The sequence below is a fragment of the Gallus gallus genome, chromosome 2 (genome assembly GCF_016699485.2).
Source record: "Gallus gallus isolate bGalGal1 chromosome 2, bGalGal1.mat.broiler.GRCg7b, whole genome shotgun sequence".
Classification (NCBI taxonomy): Eukaryota; Metazoa; Chordata; class Aves; order Galliformes; family Phasianidae; genus Gallus; species Gallus gallus.
The window spans coordinates 12,812,688-12,831,087 of NC_052533.1; the positions used below are offsets into that span (position 1 = coordinate 12,812,688).

At 38.0% G+C, this 18,400-nt stretch overlaps 1 protein-coding gene across 11 annotated transcripts in view; it reads right to left on the bottom strand.

Moving 5' to 3' along the window:
• Positions 1–18,400, bottom strand: part of CCNY (cyclin Y) — a 115,952-nt gene that overhangs the window by 17,183 nt on the left and 80,369 nt on the right. For all 11 annotated transcript variants that reach the window (XM_425973.7, XM_015282126.4, XM_046928189.1 and 8 more), the window contains 4 exons: positions 12,052–12,152; positions 8,750–8,785; positions 4,952–5,009; positions 4,734–4,853 (listed from right to left, as the gene is read on the bottom strand). In XM_425973.7, coding sequence (XP_425973.3) covers positions 4,734–4,853; positions 4,952–5,009; positions 8,750–8,785; positions 12,052–12,152 — 315 coding nt within the window. The remainder of the gene's footprint in view (positions 1–4,733; positions 4,854–4,951; positions 5,010–8,749; positions 8,786–12,051; positions 12,153–18,400) is intronic.

Genomic DNA, 18,400 nt, shown 5'->3' on the forward strand with positions numbered 1-18,400 from the left:
AGAATTTAGAATTTTGAGGCAGCAGGAAGAGTACAGTATGACCTTTTCACATACTTTTTTTTTTGTATCACTTTATGTCAAACTCTGTTTTACCAATAAAACTCTAATGGCTTTAATCAATACTCAGCAGATTCACAGTGACCGACAGAAGACTACGTTTCTGGTATTTTAAGTTCCATAATTGAAAATCTACAAATTAACTTGTATTTGCAAGAACCTGGTTTCCTCACTCTCTCATTTAAACTCGATAATGACCTCACTAGGCAACTCACATTATTAGTTGCAGAAGCAAAGAATAACTAAATTAAGACATCTTCCGTCCCAAAACGTCATTAAGAATACACAGCCATGTCTTTTTAATGAGAAAACTTCAGAATGTCACAATGCCTTGAAACTAAAAATAAATCTGCATGAAAAAAATTATAATTGGTGGTGAATCCCATATAGTCAAATTACGGTTCTAAATCCAATCACTAAATTGCCATATGTTCTACAGTTCCCTAACATGACTCTCCAGAAATAACTGTGCTTTCAATTGCCCAGCTGGGCATTTAAAATGTTCTATAAAGATCTGATATCATCCATTCGGTAGAAAAGGACATCACATTGTCACCATCCTTGCAATTTCATCCGATTTTCATTTTTGAGACTGAATGTTGAAACACAATAATGAACATAGTCATAAAACTCTGAAAATGCAAGTAATTGAAAAGTAACATTGAAGATATTTATAGGAAGCAGGAATGGGACTGAGACCAAAATCACACAGGTTCACCCCCTACTTTATTCATTTTAAGACAAACATTTGTAATGCATATAAAGTACACTCATACTATTAGGCAAGATTAACTGTCCAGTGTAAAACTGGGATCAGCATTCACTCTTTGAAATTAATGCCCTCTTCTGTTGGGGAATTAAAAAGGTGGTAACCAGCAACAACAGATGCACACAACTGTCCTCACGTTTCTTACCTGAGGTGGAGCCCAGCCACTGTTACCAAAGGAGAGCAAAAGCCTTCAAACTGGGCAGTAAACAGTACTGCGTGTTGTACTCTGAGGTCTGCAGAGGAACGTGCATCTTCCATGAGCTGCATATAGAGTGCAGCTAGGCTGGGCCAGTTGAAAAGGACCTCTGCTAGAAATTAAGTATCTCTAAAGCCTCTGATAACCCTATAATTTTTTGTTTTCTTTAAACCATTCTTGCTTCATTAAATAAAACATGCAAAAATACTTTATCAGCACTTAAAAGCAAAAACATTCCAGAGAAGGAAACAATTAAGGGCTTCCTCCTCCCTTCCAAATAAACAGAGAAGAAAATTATCCTCAAATACTACAATTTTCATCACATAGTTCAGTAATATTAGTTTAAAAATATTCTCGCTCTACACAGTTGCTAAAAACATGACTGGAGAGTACAATAAGAACCAGGAACATCTGGCTGGATTAATTAAATCCCTGTTTTTCATAAGGAGAATTTACTCTTACGTACTTCAATTTTCAAATTTCCCAATATCAAATCCCTTCAGTCACAGTATGAACTCTGCAATATATTTCAAAACACTCTTCTCCGAACTTTGCAGAAGTAATTCAGATCACGTACTATATGAATTTAGATATCATCACATATGAGCTGAGCCTGTAGAGTATTTTCCTACGCAAAATGTTACTTCTCTGAAACTATTATGCATACTGAAGTTTCTCTGGTGACTTAGACTTGGCCTACTTACACAAAACTCAGGAAGTCACATCATGACAAAACAGAAAACTCGGACCATTCTCTCCAGGTCTAGTTAATAAAATTGTATTGTTTTCACAGAACAGAACAGTAAAGAGCAAATATTCAATTCTCTTGACATGTGAGCACTGTATTGTTTTCACATTGGTATGGATAGCATTGCTATTCACATTTTCATATGTTTTCCAGTTAATCCACTAATATAAGTGCAACTTGCTGCCTCTGCACTCAAGGAGACAGTGCAGCCAAAAGGCATTTCTCAATTTTAGCAAGGGTGGGAATACTCTGCATCAGGAGAGAAGCACTGGTTTTCTCCCAAAGTCAGGTCAGAGTCCAGTTCAGCTGTTCACTGGGACAAATCTTTTTTTACAAGACAGAAATCAGCAACAGAAGTAATTCTTAAACAAATATTATTCTTAAGGTACTGTTTTATAAATAGATAATGTGAATTAATATTTAATTGTTTCAACCTGAGATTTTAATTTTTCACCTATCAATATGTGAAACCTCTTGGCAGCTCTGGCGGCTGTGTGAAAATTAAATCTTTTGTTTAATTATAAATCGGCTTTGCTGTAACAGCGAGACTTTAATTGAAATATTTTAATTAAGTGCTTAAAGCAATATGATGCTGACTTTTTTTTTGCTGAAGAGTAGCTTATCTAATAGTCTAGAGTATCACATTTACCCTGCTCCTGTGCTGCACACAGACTGCTATATAGCCAGTTCTAACTGCTTCTTCTGCCTGGCTAATGGCATACAAGAAGACAACAAGTGCATCCAACTACACTTCATAGTCTATGTTAATAATTTGGGTAGTCTAGCTAGTAAAAAAAAAAAGGAGGTTAGGACTGCTTAAAAATAATTAGAGTGAAAAAGAATAGCAGTAGCACCTAGTTCAGAATGTATTGTGATCTCCACAGATATACTTCCTACCTTCTGGCAGCTCTCCCCCAGGGAACAAGTGGCAGACCGGGGTATCACATTGCTCTCTAACGCATGATCAGACTATGGCAAAACACAGACTTCAGCAGTGAGTGCTGCTCCTTCTTTCTCCAGTCAGGATATCAAAATTGATAACATTTGGAGGATTCATAAATAATGCTATCAACACTATTAAAATATCAGAAATGCTGTGGGGCAGAGGGGGTTGATTGATTTCTAGCCAACTAATTGCTCCATTTGAACATTTCAGAAACAATATGATCTCACTCTGGGACCCCTTCTAATGACAATAACAAATATGATGACAAAGAACAAAATTTCATACTTGCAAAATTCTCTAGCTTTCTGGAAAGAGGAGTCAGGCAGGTACTACTATCTCAAAAACATGGGTAATAATAGCAGAACAGTAATGGTGATCACCTACACCAAATTACCTGCAAACATCTGCATGGCCACTTTGAGAATCAGATTATAATACAACATACTTGGTATCAGTGTTGGGTAAAAAACACAAGCCATCTAAAGTTTCAAGTGCTAACAACTACAGAAACTGCAGTATGACAGTGAAGTTAAAAACATTTCTATCTAATTGCAGATCATAGCAAAAGCAGTACCTCACAAGGAAGCCACATGAGAAACAGAAGAGGCAAGGAACTACTTACAAATGAAAGATACTCAAACATGCGCATGGGTAACGATTTGTGGCTAAGAATTTTCCATGCATTGCAAAGACAGGAAGATACTGTTATTTAAAAAAAAAGCCCTCTTCCTTTCTACTAAAGAGTACCCTCATTGATCAAATAACCTAAGATCAAACAAGAGATAACTACAACAAGGTTTCACTGTACTTGACAGAAGATTAATTAAATTATACAAGAACATACTGATTCACACAACATATCTTGCCTCCAGCAGAAAACACTCAGGAAGAAAAAGCAGGACAAGTACTTAGTGCAATTATGTAAAAGAGACAGACAAAATGTCATTTCAGAAAACAAGTAATGGCTAGGTCAACTGACTAGGTAGAGTAATACTTCAGAATGGAAGGGTGGAGCACTGTGGGGTGTTTCTCACCCTATTTTCGCCAGATACCTGTTCTGTTCTGGCTAGTACAATTCATTTTGACTGTCTGAAGGAGAAAATCCTGACAACTAATTTCTCGCTCCTGGTTTCTAAGATTAACAGAGAAAAGGAGTAGGTCTTGCTTTCCAAATCCACATTCTCCAATTTCCTCTTATACTATCTGAAGTGCACACAAAAGCTGTTATGAGACCACATGTTGTATTTGTAAAAACCACATTTCATTGCAGTATTTGTGACTCAAGTATGTGGCCAAAATTGTGCCTGAAAGCTGAAGAGATTTGACAGGATATAAATTTGAGGAAAATGAAGAAATTCTCAGCTGGTAGAGATCACTTTAGCTCCTTTAATCCACATAGCTATGCTGATCCACACCAGCTGAAAATCTGAGCCTTTTTTGTATTATGCTATTTTTAAGTAGCTAAACTTTAGCCTTGAGCACAATTGTTCCACTCTACAATGCAGTCCTGAAAGATAAGTACAGTGAAAGTAAAAAAAGGAGCCATCACTAACGTGTTTCAGTCACTGACCAAATCCTCTGTCTGTCCACCAATTCTTATTAGTGCTATTAGATTACCTACAGCTGTCCCTTGACTCTCTGTTGGGAATTACAGCAATACACAGCAACCCCCCCCCCCAAAGTGTTCGGATATCTGCTTTTAACATTCCCTCCTGCCCTGACTGCTTTTGCCACCTGTGCTTTCCATTAGCCACTCTGGTGGCCTGTAATGCTATAGCTCCGTGAGGGCAAGATGAAGCCCCAGCTTTTGTGTCACACATTATCCAATCTTTTCTTTGATCAGTTACTCTCCCCAAGAAAATAAACTGCAGTATCTCTTCCCATCAAGAAATTCCTTTGGTCTCCATGGTGAGAAAAAATCCCCTGGCAACACCTACATCTATTAAATCATGCAAAGTGAGCTTTGGGAACAAAACTGAATCCTTTAGATAGCTGATGTCATCTCACAGACACTCACCAGCGTGACAATGGCACATTCAGCAGTCAGTTGAGCAGCACTGAACAACGTCCGAACGAAGCGGTAAATCTGTTTCTGCTCTGGGTCGTGTTTGTCATAATCTGGTGGCACTTCGGATTTCTAAGGAAGAAACACTTCCAAATAGGTGACTGAAACAAAACGCAGCAGACAGAGAGGCGGTTCACACAAAAAAAGGGAAAAGAGATCAATGAGCTTACCGAAAGGGGATGAAGGTTTTCATCAAAAATATCTAAGAGCATTCTTCCGTCTGTATCCCTAAAAAGTATTAAAACCAAAGCAGTGTCATTATCAGAACACAGCAACACGTGGCTCTCACAGATGCAAGCATATCATTAAGGCTCCAATACTTCCTATGCTGTGAGGTACTTAGAAATGCTGAAGAAATGTGACTTTGGACACACTCCATCATAAAGCTCACGTGTAATATGAAATCCATACTACGAAGTATGCAAAAATTTTCAACTTTCAACACCCAAAATATAAAAAGCTTTTGTGCTCTCTACTGTAGGCTTTTTTTCCACAGCCCAAAGATGTACTACGATAAACTTCTAACATAATGAAATCAACTCAGCTTGCTCTTCCTTTCTTAACTTCATCCTGTTGATCCTCACCACATCTCTTCTTTCAATTAATTTATCCTCCTCCTTTATTGTCAAGGCCACGAACATTTGCAAATACATGATGTTATCTTTACACTTATACCTTCTTTAAAATATATGTACTTCGATTTTGTTTCTTTGTAAGACTTCATGCTATTAATGATTTCTGAAAGCAGAAAGTATACAAAAAATACTTAAAAAAAAAATCAAAATAGTATTTGTATTCCTTGACTTAAGTCACGATTTCTCTCAGATCTCTGTTGTTGAAGGTCAACATGAAAGTGGATGCAACTTCACCTCTAGCATCCAGAAAGCAATTTAAAATTTCTGCTGTGTGCAACCTTAGCAGGAATGCTAACTATCTCAAAAGCGAGTGGTGTAACAGTGCCAGTTAGAACTAGACACTTTCTGGACAGATGCATCCATGTGACTATCTTAATACAATATCATCTTTATTTATTGCATCCTCTGATCACAGAAGTCTCCAGAGAGAAATCACTGAGTACGTTTTCTGTCTTGATCACCAGCATATACCTCACAGAGCATACAAACGTGAGTTTCACAAACAAATTCACGTCTACATAATGTACTCATTGGTGGAAAACAGACTTAAACTTCAGCGTCTGAACACCATTATCGTTTCATCTGTAAAGCCTGCTCACACTGCCCTTTTCAAAAGGAGTAGTTACTTTAGAACCAGCAAGCATATGAGATAATTAGTTCAAAATTCCTAATCAGCCAGGATGTTAGGGCAGACTCTTTTACCCTACAGGAAAGTGCTAGCACCCTAATGCAGCAGCAGTCCCTCTGGAATCAATGCTGTGCTACAGTATGCTGTGACTCTTCACAGTGAGAAGACAGGAAGAAAAAAAACATATTTTGTTTCTTTGTGTGTAGCTGCTGCATGCTAAGAAGGCACCTTGGGTTGCTGTAACAAAAATCTATCACACCACAAAATGAATGGATAGGGTTTTGCACCTTATTCACTAAAAGAAATTCATTTTACCTTTCAATTAGGAATTATCTTCTAATTGATCTAAACATTTTTTCACTGTTAGTTTGTTGGGTCCTATTTTGCTTATTTATTTATTTGGCAAATTCAGCCAAGGTTTTCTTCCAAAAGCAAGCCATGTGCAGTCCCCTGCCAGTTGGAGGGTAGTGTGCAAAAGCTGGAAAAGGTCAGTCAGCGTAATAGTGACAGGAGACAGTGGGAAAAGCAGGAATGCTAACTAGAATGTCACAATCAAAATGCAGAGAAGATATGAAATATATGTATAGTTTCTCTGAAAACTTGCATCTGGGGCTGGTGACGGTTTAGAATACTTGAAAATAATTGTTTTATGCTTAGGCATAGAGGAGAAACAGATATTGTTATCAGAAAATAATTTGTCTCTGGCAAAGCAGGTGCTCGATTTGTTTTCTGTCACAAAGAACTTTAAGTCTACCCAACGGCTGCAGCAGTTTCATGCTCCTCAGCCATAACGAACTCAAATCTACCACATACGTCAACAACTTCCTTTGGCCTATAATGGCAGGAAACAGAACATATGTTTTGTTATTGCTGTTTCAGCAGCACGCACAAACGAATGCTGTTATCATGCTGTTATCACGTTGTTCCTTCCATTCCTAAACAAGACATGACAGAACAGTTGTTTCACAACTTTCGTTTCAGAGTCATTAATTGATGTAGCAGCATCTGCTGCAGTGCCACGGTATCATTGCTTACGTGTATCCCACTGCACCTAGGACCTTCATGAGAAGCAGCCACCAGTTCCTGCTGAATAAACTCCCCCAAAGTAAAGACAGATAGCAAGTTTTCAAAGAAAATAACAATCAGAATGTATTTGTTTTCACGTCACAGACATGGGATCCTTTCTGTTATTCATGCCTACCCTCTCTGTCTAACTGTTGCAGGTCAAACTTGCATCAGGTTCTGTGATAAGACTATGAATGTGTGTATTTTACTGCACTCAGAAATCAGAAGGAAGCGAGCCTGGCTTCCTTAGGCTCTGGATTTCCTCCTGAATGACTGTGAGCTCTTGCTGAAGTTCCTCACCCACATGTAGTCCCTAACATGCCCCCATTCTGCTGAGCTTTTTACTCAGTTGGCACAGCATCTAACAGAGCACTTACAATACTGTTCCCCAAAACTTTAGAACCTGATTAACTCTGGTATCTCTGTAGTCAGTCAAGCATAGACAAAACTGATTAGCTTGGCTGAACTAACCCAGAGATGTTGGAATGAAAGGGAAAGAGGGAAGCACAGATGGATAAACAAGTAAACCAAGCATGATCATTAATGCTTCACTTCCTAGGAAATTAGATTAAAAGGAAAAAATATTTCACTCCAACTTCTGCTTTACAGATTGCCATGTTTCAGTCCAAGGCCCATTGAGATCTTGGAAAGTCTTCTAAGAGTTTTCAACAGGGATCAAACCCTAAACATTTCTGCCTTTGTGCACTTCTAAAGGTTTCTTCTGAGACACCAGCTTTGTTTCAAGAAGTGTAGCATGCTCCAGTGACCTGAAACACAGTCCTAAATGACGCACCAGCTTAACTTTAAAATTAGGAGTAATTCCCTTTGTTCTAGTTGGACTTCTTACAGCCCTGATGAAAAACTTGTAAGTTGGTTTGTTAGGTTGACATCTAAGCTAAGTTCTCTGAGAAGACATGCTGCAAAGCCACATACACAGAAGTCACTGGAAGTATTCATACAAATCTCGTAAAAAATCAGAGAATATTATGATACAGTGACTTATTATATCATGACAACATGGAATTTAATAAACAAAACTGCAATTCAACAACCAGTGTTAACTCATGTACCAAGTTACCTTTTTGGAGAACCTGTTTTCTATTCAATTTTAATAGTCAAGTTGGCTGAGCAGAGATCTGAAACATGCTACACCTGAAGAGATAAGTCAGGACCTGCTCCATTTCTGCAGCATCCTGAATTATATTTGTTGACACTGTCACACTTACTGTGTAATGAATGGCTTGTATTTCAAAATCTATTAATATTAACTGATTGTAGACTTATACAGTTAATTTTACTAAGGCATAGCCTAAAAAAATTAACCTGAAAGACATTAATAAGATTTCCTCTAAACAAATTGCAACATATATAACACAGAAGTGCCCTGGGCATATAATACCAAATCCTGAATCATGAGAGGTTTTGAATGCTAACTGGATTGCAAATATTAATGATACCTAGTCCTCTAACTTTTATTCCTTTAAGCAAAATTGGAGAATACATTTCTCTTTTCTAACATGGGAGATAACAGAAGAACTACCCAAAAACGTTTTCAAAAAAGAAAACAACAAAGCACAGATTTTTTAGGCTTCAGAAGTCCATTTGTTTTGATTAGACATCTTCAGTACAAGTATACATACCTGTTTTTGATGTGGTAATATATTGCAAGAGCTACACTGTAAAGAAAAATACAGAGTTAATATTTCATGTATTATTTGTGATGTTAGCACTCAAAATTAAAACCTAGCAGAACGTATGACAAAAAGTAAGCTCAATGCCTTTTTTCTTCTGTCTGTTATTAGATGCCAGAAAAAAAGCTGTAAATAGATTTAGAATATTTGTCCAGCACACTCAAAGTGCTTCCTTTTCACTATTAATGAAGTACCTTACAAAAGACTCCATATACCAAGTCACATGCAACTTCAATTTAAAGCGCACCTCCACTAACGTCAATGGTAAAACATTACTGATTTCCAGGGTTGAAGGAAGAGCAACACAGCAACAAACATTGTTTGATAAGGATGGGGCTTTGAGAAACCTGGTCTAGTGAGAGATGTCTTTGCCAATAGAAAGGATGTTGGAACTAGATAGGGTTAAAGGTCCCTTCCAACCCAAACCATTCTATGATTCTACGATAACACTGTAAGTCTAACTTGAAACATGCTAATCACCACTGGCTTATGTTTTATACTGACTTTATGTTTAAATGCACTAAGTTCTGGCTCCTTCTATGTAGTTACATGCAAGACTGAAATACTGAGCTCCTACACTTTTAACTGCATCAAATTACTTATTTCAACTTGTGAACGATGACTCCCTGAATAATGTACTGCATTATGCATTTCCCATACTCTCAATCATATACCTAAAAACCTTTGCATATATTCTGCACAAAAACAGAAAATATCCTTATATTGACAGAAAGTTAAGTTTTTATTTATATGTACAACTGATTGCATTCACATTTGAGACTGAAGAAAACTAAGACTTGGCTTCTCATAGTTATTCCCCATTTTCCAACTTGTGACTTGAGGTTTAATGTAGGGTATCTGCTTTACTAAGGATACAGCTTTAAAGAATGCTAGAGCACAAAAAGCAGCCTCCCTAATTACTCTAATAACACAAAATCCAGCAAAAACTAAAGAGAAATGGGGAGAGTTCACTGATTCTATTTGTGGATGATTTGTTTTGTCAAATTCATTGTAAGTCGCTTATGTCATAAACTGAAGCAAAATTGCCCTCTTTCCTATTGAAAGTCTTTTAAAAGAATGACTGATTTTTTTTTTTTTCATACATATATTTGACAAATTAAGAATTACCATGTACTCCAGGACACTCAGAAGACACAGTCCTCACTGAGCACAAAAATCAGATTTATGAATGAATTTAATTTGACTGAAAACTATTTAGTCCTAAAATCTAATTTTAAATGATGCCCCCAGGAACAAACTTGCAGCTCCAGTTCATTTTATGAAAGTGGATGCAAGAACATCCATGCAGAGCTCTGCTCGCTGTCCATTTTGTTGCTTTTGTAACAAAATGCCAAATTAAGTTTAGGAAAATATTTACTCTTCAGAAATCTATACCAGAATCTGAAGGTCTCTCAGAGCTGTAATAGATTAACTCAAACCTAAGGGTTATTTTGCTTTTCATGCACTGGTTCAGCTAGCATTCAGGGTGCCTTACCTAGCAGATGACATAGCTTTCCATCACCACACTCTGCCAGCCCATTCTGAAGACCTCCAGGTAACACACTAATTTAAACCCGCCAACACATAACATGACCTCAAACAAATAAAGAAGCAAGCCAAAATGTATCTCTACAGGTCTACACACAGGCATAGTCAGTCATTGGCAGTGATGTCCAGGAGGGGCAAAGGAAATCAAGTTGTACTACAAAAGCCGTAATCCTGCAGTCTCCCCACCTTTCATTCTGCCACTCACATGAGGAGATGAGGAAAAAAGAAACTCCTCCTCCAGAGGGCTCACATGCCAGAGTCCAGTTCCTCACCCCACACAACCCTTTCTTCAAACTCTCTGACCCCGTGCAGCTCCCAGTCCTCCCCACGCCAGCAGCCAGGCGCCACACCTCCCATAGGCAACTCCCTCCTTCCCAGCCCTGTCCCGCACAGCTCTGCCCTGAAATGCCACCACTTTGCCCCCAGCTCAGCACCCATGGCCTGCTTTTCTGCCTGCCCTTTCACAGCCCTGCTGATGGCACTGCATCTTGGCTGCTGCAACCCCCTGGACCCTCTTCTTTCCACTAACAGCCTGAGTTCCTGTGCTGAAAGAGGCTTGAAGCTGCATCTCCCTTCACTCCCCTGGAAGGCTTCACCTACAGCAATCCCTGTGCAAAGGGTTTTAGAGCAAAGAACTGTGAAATTCAAGAGGTGAGAAAGGGAATATCAAAGCCCCCAAAAGATTTTCCACAATTATTTTTAAGTTACTAACTGTAGAAAAAATGTGAGGAAATGCAAGACTATTTCAGACAAATATCTGAACAAAGTATCAGGCAGACTGCAAATCTCTTCTTCACGTCCCTCATTTTTCTTTTAAAGAAAAAACGAAGACCACATTTCAGTGATCACCAACAGCACAAGCTCCTTTGGATGTGTTAGGCTAAATATATCTCTCTCATGTGAATAACTTTATAGCATAGATTTTGACTTCATTAACTTTTGCATTTGATTACGTTAAGTTCCCAAGTACGTTAAGAGCATATCTGCAACCATGATAAACAGCAGAAAATGCCCAAATATTCATTCTCACATTTTCCCCCTTACTATACAATATGTAAAGATTAAAATACTGTTAACACCGTTTTTCTCTAAATGGACAAATACTTCAGCGAAACCTGAAATGAACATCTGCAGTGCCCCCAAGGATAAGTCCATGTGGACGCCACAGACAAAACTCCTCACTGCTGTGCATTCAAGTGCAATTGTCTCTATACTGAATAAGGAAATGAATCAGGAGTCAATTAATTTTCATTTCAAACAGAAAACTGGAAGGAAAACTTAGAAAACTGTCATTTTCTCAGGAACAGAATAAAGCCCTCCCATTTCAGAAGTTTATTCAGATTTTCAGAATTACATGAAATCAGGAACAAGCTCTCTTATGAGAACTAATCCAAAGCAAGTACTCAGCTGAATGCTGAAGCACAAGCATTTCAGCTGCTAGAATTCAAGAATCTTAAATGTTGCTTTCATGTGAGATATGCAGGACTAAGAGTTTGACACCTCATGAAACTAAAATCAGAGCAGTATCCTTTGCTCATCCTATTCACTGCCTCTAAAGCGGGATATGACCACACAAATTTACTGCTTCAAAAACTAAACTCCAGGAAAGTTGCCTAGTAATGGTTAAGAAACGTGTATACATATCCAGTACACAATGAAGGTTCAGATAAACATACATACACGCACATATACATCAAACCCACCATTTGATGGTATACTTGAGGTTAGGTTGACTGACTGTGCTATCATCCAGGAAAATAGTGGAGCAGGAACTGTACTTTCTTCTCAGCTGTCCAGGAGGATGCTATGAAAAACACACAAAAGAACAATAGCAATTACGTAATACCAAAGCATTTCTCTGAGGAGATGTAAGAGTTTTGAGAAAACAAACTTCTGTCTCTCACAATGACACACACAGTAACGTGACGATTTGAAGCAGTTCAGAAAGTTCAAAAATAATTACCACTGCAGAAATCACAACTCCTGCCTGAGCTTTGCCTAATGCTTTCTCCAAGTCTCAGCTTCTCCTCTTTCCCTTTTTTCCTCCCCCCAAAACACCATGAAAATCTTTGAGCGGAATTACTCAAACCAAATACAAAGATTTATAAAGAAATTACAAACAAGTCCTATGTTCCTGTATTTATTACAAAAGAACAAGTGGAAGAGTGAAGATGATACCACATGAGAGATGAAAACTGGTTTAGAAACAGGTGCAAAACAGTGCTTAGAAAAAAAGAGAATTTAAAACAAAACAAAAACAACAAAACAGAATGAAAGAGGGTAGAGTTGTCTTTGCAGTGGAACTATTAAAAACTAAAAAATTAACAGAGAAAACTCATAAAAATGAGTTCACCAAAATAGATTGTTATAGATAGGAAGAAAACCCATAAAATACTTATGAGAAAGTCATATGCAGAAGAGAAGAGAGAGAAGAGAAGAGAAGAGAAGAGAAGAGAAGAGAAGAGAAGAGAAGAGAAGAGAAGAGAAGAGAAGAGAAGAGAAGAGAAGAGAAGAGAAGAGAAGAGAAGAGAAGAGAAGAGAAGAGAAGAGAAGAGAAGAGAAGAGAAGAGAAGAGAAGAGAAGAGAGAAGAGATCTCCTAACTGAAGAAGTTTAAGAGATTTCAATCATACTTCTGCACTACTGTAAAAATACACTGGAAAGAACAGCCACAAATGGCATTTGACAACACTGCTTATTTCAGACTTCTTATTGAGAGATCTCCTTGAGCTGTGTAGAGCAGCCAGCACTCCAGTGGAGTAAGTAGAATCGCTCCATCATACCAGCTAATAGCTCTCAGAGTCATTAATACCACTGGATTTTATCCTTATTTATTCTACTTAAACTAGTAAATAACTTGATCAAGAGGAGCCCAGTCATGGCAGTGAGGGCAAGAGAAATGATGCACTCATCTCAGACCATGATAGATTTAAAATTCAGCTGGCACACCCATGTGAAAATTTTAATTTGCCTTACAATTAATGTTGTTTCCACAGTTTCAGTTTCAATATCTCCAGCGGAATGCACAGAGATTTACCAGCTCAGAGTAACTCAGTACCAAGGCTATGGTGCCATCTCAGTACAATTTCCCTTGCCTAATTCCAAAACAGGCATTATTAGAAATGCCAGCACTCACTAACATTTAGTGCATTCATTAGATTCAGAACAGACAGAACGGACTCTTCATAAACCCATATGTGTCTGAGTCATCTTTCTTTCCATTTTTCCCAACTATGAGCAAAGGAACATTCAAAGTATTCCCACAGTTGAAAAAAATCATTTTCTGAAGCTCTTACAATTGTAGCAGTGTTATGTTAAAATGATTTCAAAGTTCACCATCAAGGTGTCCAACCTGACCAGTACATCTGTAGGCTGAATTACCTTTCTTGCAAACAAAAGTTTAATGAAAAAGATGGAAGAGATTTTACCCCCTCACGAATTCTCCAGGAGTTTGGAAAAGTACTTTGTAATACTTTGGAAGCTCATAATCCATCTGCCTTCCAAGGTTAGTGTGCTAAGCAAGGCCAACAGAAAAAGGAAATTTAAAAACAATGGAAGTGTTAATGACAACAAACGTATTACCTGGCACTGATATACACAGGGAAAATTATTAGGGTTCTAGTGATTTATAGCTTTTATCCTACCAAAATTTTGTTCCTATTTCTGAATTATAATGTTCAGCACCCTCCAAAGAGATGATAAAACTATAAAATCCACTGAAAATGCGACTGTTTCATTGGTTGGGAAAAAAAGAAAAAAAAAAGAAAGGAGAGTTATGGATCATCATTAAAAAAAAACACATGGACAGTTCTAACTCTACATTTTAAGTGTAAATGTTTTTTACAGATGCCTTAGTGCATCCAAAACAAGCATGAGATAACCAAAGTAGAACTCTATAGCAACATCACTATCAGATTTAAATTTTCTTACACAAACAGAATTTCAACATTTGAGGCACATCAGTGATTTGAGGCATACACCTTATTTCTGAAACTACCACATTACAGACCTCCCCTCAGTTCTCAGCCCACATCACACTTTGTTAGGCTTAGAACTTTTCACATCTCAGAGAACTCAGTGGTGCCTCATGCCTCACTACCCAATCGTAACCACTTGGAAGTAAGGGGCAATTCTGCCAGTCTGAAAAATGGTTCCAAGTGTAACCCTGCTATCATGGGTACACATACACATTTTTGCCATGTGAATAACTAACCCATCGATAAAGCAATGTTCCCAGCTTCTACTCTGATGTCCAGATGCAACCATATGGGGTAAGCAAGATAACAGATGTTACGCCTTTTCCAAATTAATGGAAAGTGTATTCACAGTTTCATATTCTAGCTTGAACAAATTGGAAGAAATCTGAAGTCACAAAGACCAGCCAAATAGTCTTTTCTGAAGCTCCATAAAATGCTGCAGGTGAACCTTCTCCATTCTTGAAAAGAATTAGCTCAGTATCCAATACCATCCTACAAAGAAACCCTAATTCAGTGCTCATTTCAATAGAGTAAGTTCACCCAAAACTGTACAGGAGCCTCACATTTCAAATCCATCAAGGTTGACTACAAAAGTCTTCCATTTATACAAGTCATAGAGACTGTAATAGATAGAAGTCAGAAGAACCGAGACTGATTATAAAGCCTTTCAAAAAATGAGCCAAATTCTGTATCAGTTGGTTCCTCCTCAGCTACTGTCCCACCATTAAGGCTGACAAGCGAGAAAGAAAGGGTTGATACAGTTCCTGTGATAAACCCTCATATGGAACCACGACAGTGAGTACAGGACACACGTGGAACCTTGACAATCTCTGCTAATACAAATAATTACAAAAGCATCTCATCAATAGGGAGTGGGATTCTCCTTTATATGCGCTATAACTTGCGCTAGTAACATTTTGTCCTCAAGCTGTGATTCAGAAGATATAATGCTTTTTTTACTTCAGCAGGACTTCTGACTGTCTCACACAGGGCAAAACAAGGATAGCACGGAAGGCAAAAACTGCTTGGAAAGCTGAATTCTGGTTACCCAAAGATCACTTCCAAATTGGAAGGCTGAAGTAAGGGTGAATCCACAAAGGTCTTGCCTACTCAGTATTAAATACTGAGCAGTAACTTTGATAACAGAATCAAAGCATTCTTTATTGAATTTACAGATGGTGTTAACTTGGAGAACAAAATATGTATTAGAAAGCAAAGTTATAATCCAGAACAATCCTGACAAACCTGGGAAGTGGTCTGCACAAAAACACAGCCCTGACATCTATTAAGAACAGATGCAAGGCTATACACTTCAGAGAAGAACCATCTGTCTAAATATAATATGGCAAACAACTGCCGAGGCTTTCATCAGAAAGGATGTGCAGACCACATGACAACAAATACATTCTTGTAAAAAAAAAAAAAAAAAGGAAAATATCATGCGGGACTTATAAATAAGGCTACCATACACACAAGAGGATGGAGCACCCCTCCACTCTGCTCAGATGGAATATTATGTCCAGCTTTGACTACTATATTTCAAGAAAGATGAACTGGTTTGATCATGAAGGATGACTCTGGAGGAAAGAACAGCAAGATCAAACAGAGGTTTGAACCACTTGATTTAAAAGGAATAACTGTACAAGTCTTCTTAAAGATCAAAGCAACAACACTTATTCCACATCATCTGGAAGGGAGTTACATCATTTTTCTCCATGAGCACTGATAAAGGCACGAGGAAGAGCAGCCTTATATTGAAGCAGGGAAAATTAAGAATGGACCTGCAATGTTGAGAGAAGGTAATGCCAAAAAAAAAAAAAGAATAATCTTTTTTAATGGCAGGAATAGCCAAGTTCTACCTTGAATGACTTGAGCAGCTGTAGAATCTTTACAACTGTCAGCAACAGAGAAGAGCTAAAACAAAATATGGTTAGATCAGCTTAGATGCAGGACTCTGCTTTAAGACATGAATTCAGGCTGAACAGCCTCTTGAGATGAATTCTGGACAGATTTTCTATCATTCTGTGATTTCTTTTAAGGGAAAGGATTCGCAGGTCTTTACTCCAGAAGCAGTTGTTGTTTTCTCCTTTCAAGCAAAGAAGTTCATTAAAAATAATGACATAAAGATTACAGCGACAACGTAATACTTACTATATTGTGGAATTTCTTTCTTTAGAAGAAAAGATGTATAATGGAAAAAGAACGCTTTCTAACTTGCTAAGCTTTTGCATGTGCAACAGAACAAGCTCTAAGAGATCAAGATCCAGTGTACTTCCATTAGTTACAGGTGTCTAGCTCTTAAAAACAGCAGCTTGGCATTCATGCACAGCTAGTGCTAGGGAAACATCACTTCTTAATGTTTTTCCCAGTTTCATTCTGAAACCTTCCAACTTTTCAAATCATGGTTTTGTTTTGTATTTAAGATGTTTGAACAGTATGGCTAACTTGAATCTTACATAAAACGCATCTTATCAGTAAGAGTGGCTTAGTTTGCCTGATATTTGATTTTCTTTGCAAAAGGGCAGAGAAACTAAGTCACAGCCATACAAGCTGTGCCAAAATGTTTCTACATACCTGCTATGACAGAAATCACAAGGAATTCCTAACTAATTCACGCTGAATGTAAACAAAAGGATGACTGCCTCTCAGGAGTCATTTTAAGATCATTTTGAAATTAAATCTAAATTTGCAGGGGAAGGGGAAGCATTACTGTTTTATTTTTATTTTTTAACATGGTCATTTCCAAGTGATCTTGGGTAGAAATATCTAAAAGAGAGGTGCATGTCAACCAAAACCCTTACACAGAATTGTCCAGAATTGGTACAAGCCAGTTCTGCTCTGGATGCTCTTTAGCAACAGTAGTATGGCACTCTGCCCTGACACTCAGCAGCATTTGTCATTTGGGCACAACACTCCTTTAATGAAGCTTTCCAGCTCTTACTCCAGAGCTGCTTTGAGCCAGTCAGCCTCCAGTTCAGCAGAGCAACTTCAGTCTTTTTCAGTACACTTTTCCACTTGTCCATCAAAAGATAACTTACAGCTTCTGTCTTAATATTTGTGTTGTCTCTTCTTCTATCAAACCAGGTGCCTTTGTTTAGAAGTTTTAGAAGGTGCTGTTAAAACATATCACTCCCATGGAAAATTTGAGGCCATCTTGCACCCATGTGCAGAGACATGTCCAGCAACCTCAAGGCAGCAGAGATTGGCCAAAATGTAACTAGGCAGAAGTGGCATATAAAGGTATACACAAGACAGGTTACAACAGCAAGCAAGACTGCTTCTGGCTTGGAAAAGAGAGGTTCTGAACTCATGGATCTTCTATTGCTTCAGGATATGATTTAGTAATGACAAAATCTTTCAAAGAAGCAACACAATTTTACAGGTCAACAAAGTGCCTCCAAAATCAATCAAGCTGTGCACTGCTCTGTAAAACTCTGCATTCACTTTTATCTTGCATATCTTTTCGCTACAACACAACTATCTACATTTAGCGGCTAGAGCAGGGTATATTTACCTAAACAAACGTAAACACCAATGTATGCTTACACTTCTCTGCCAAAATATACAATAAAAATAAAATAAAATCCAGACCAACTATTCTTACATAGTATCTATTGTATCTAACCAGTCTATGGCGTGATTTAGCCTTGTTCTTGGTTGATTTGTCTCATCGATGTTTTGATAATGTTCAAAACTGATGCCTTTGGCTACATCCCTATTTGTAGTTCTTTCGAACTCTCAAAGCTTGTCCTTACTCACGTCAAATACAGAAAGCTGCATTAGGTTCCACTGAGCTCTAGGAGAACCTACCAACCTCTGGTAAATTCTTTCGTAGCGCACACAGACCTCACTAAAACATAGGTAAAGCACCCTGAAGAGATTAAATACTTCTTTGAACACTAAAAGTAGCTCAAAGGCTTATATTTACATATTGCTGGTGTTGTGCAACTTGACCAGAGGGACTTTACCAGGCTCCCAGTGAAGCAACTATTACGTAGTCATCTTGTAAAAGAATGTTCCCCTGTGCTCTCCCTCCACCTTAAAAGCTGTCTTTGCTTCTCCCCCTACAAAAATGTC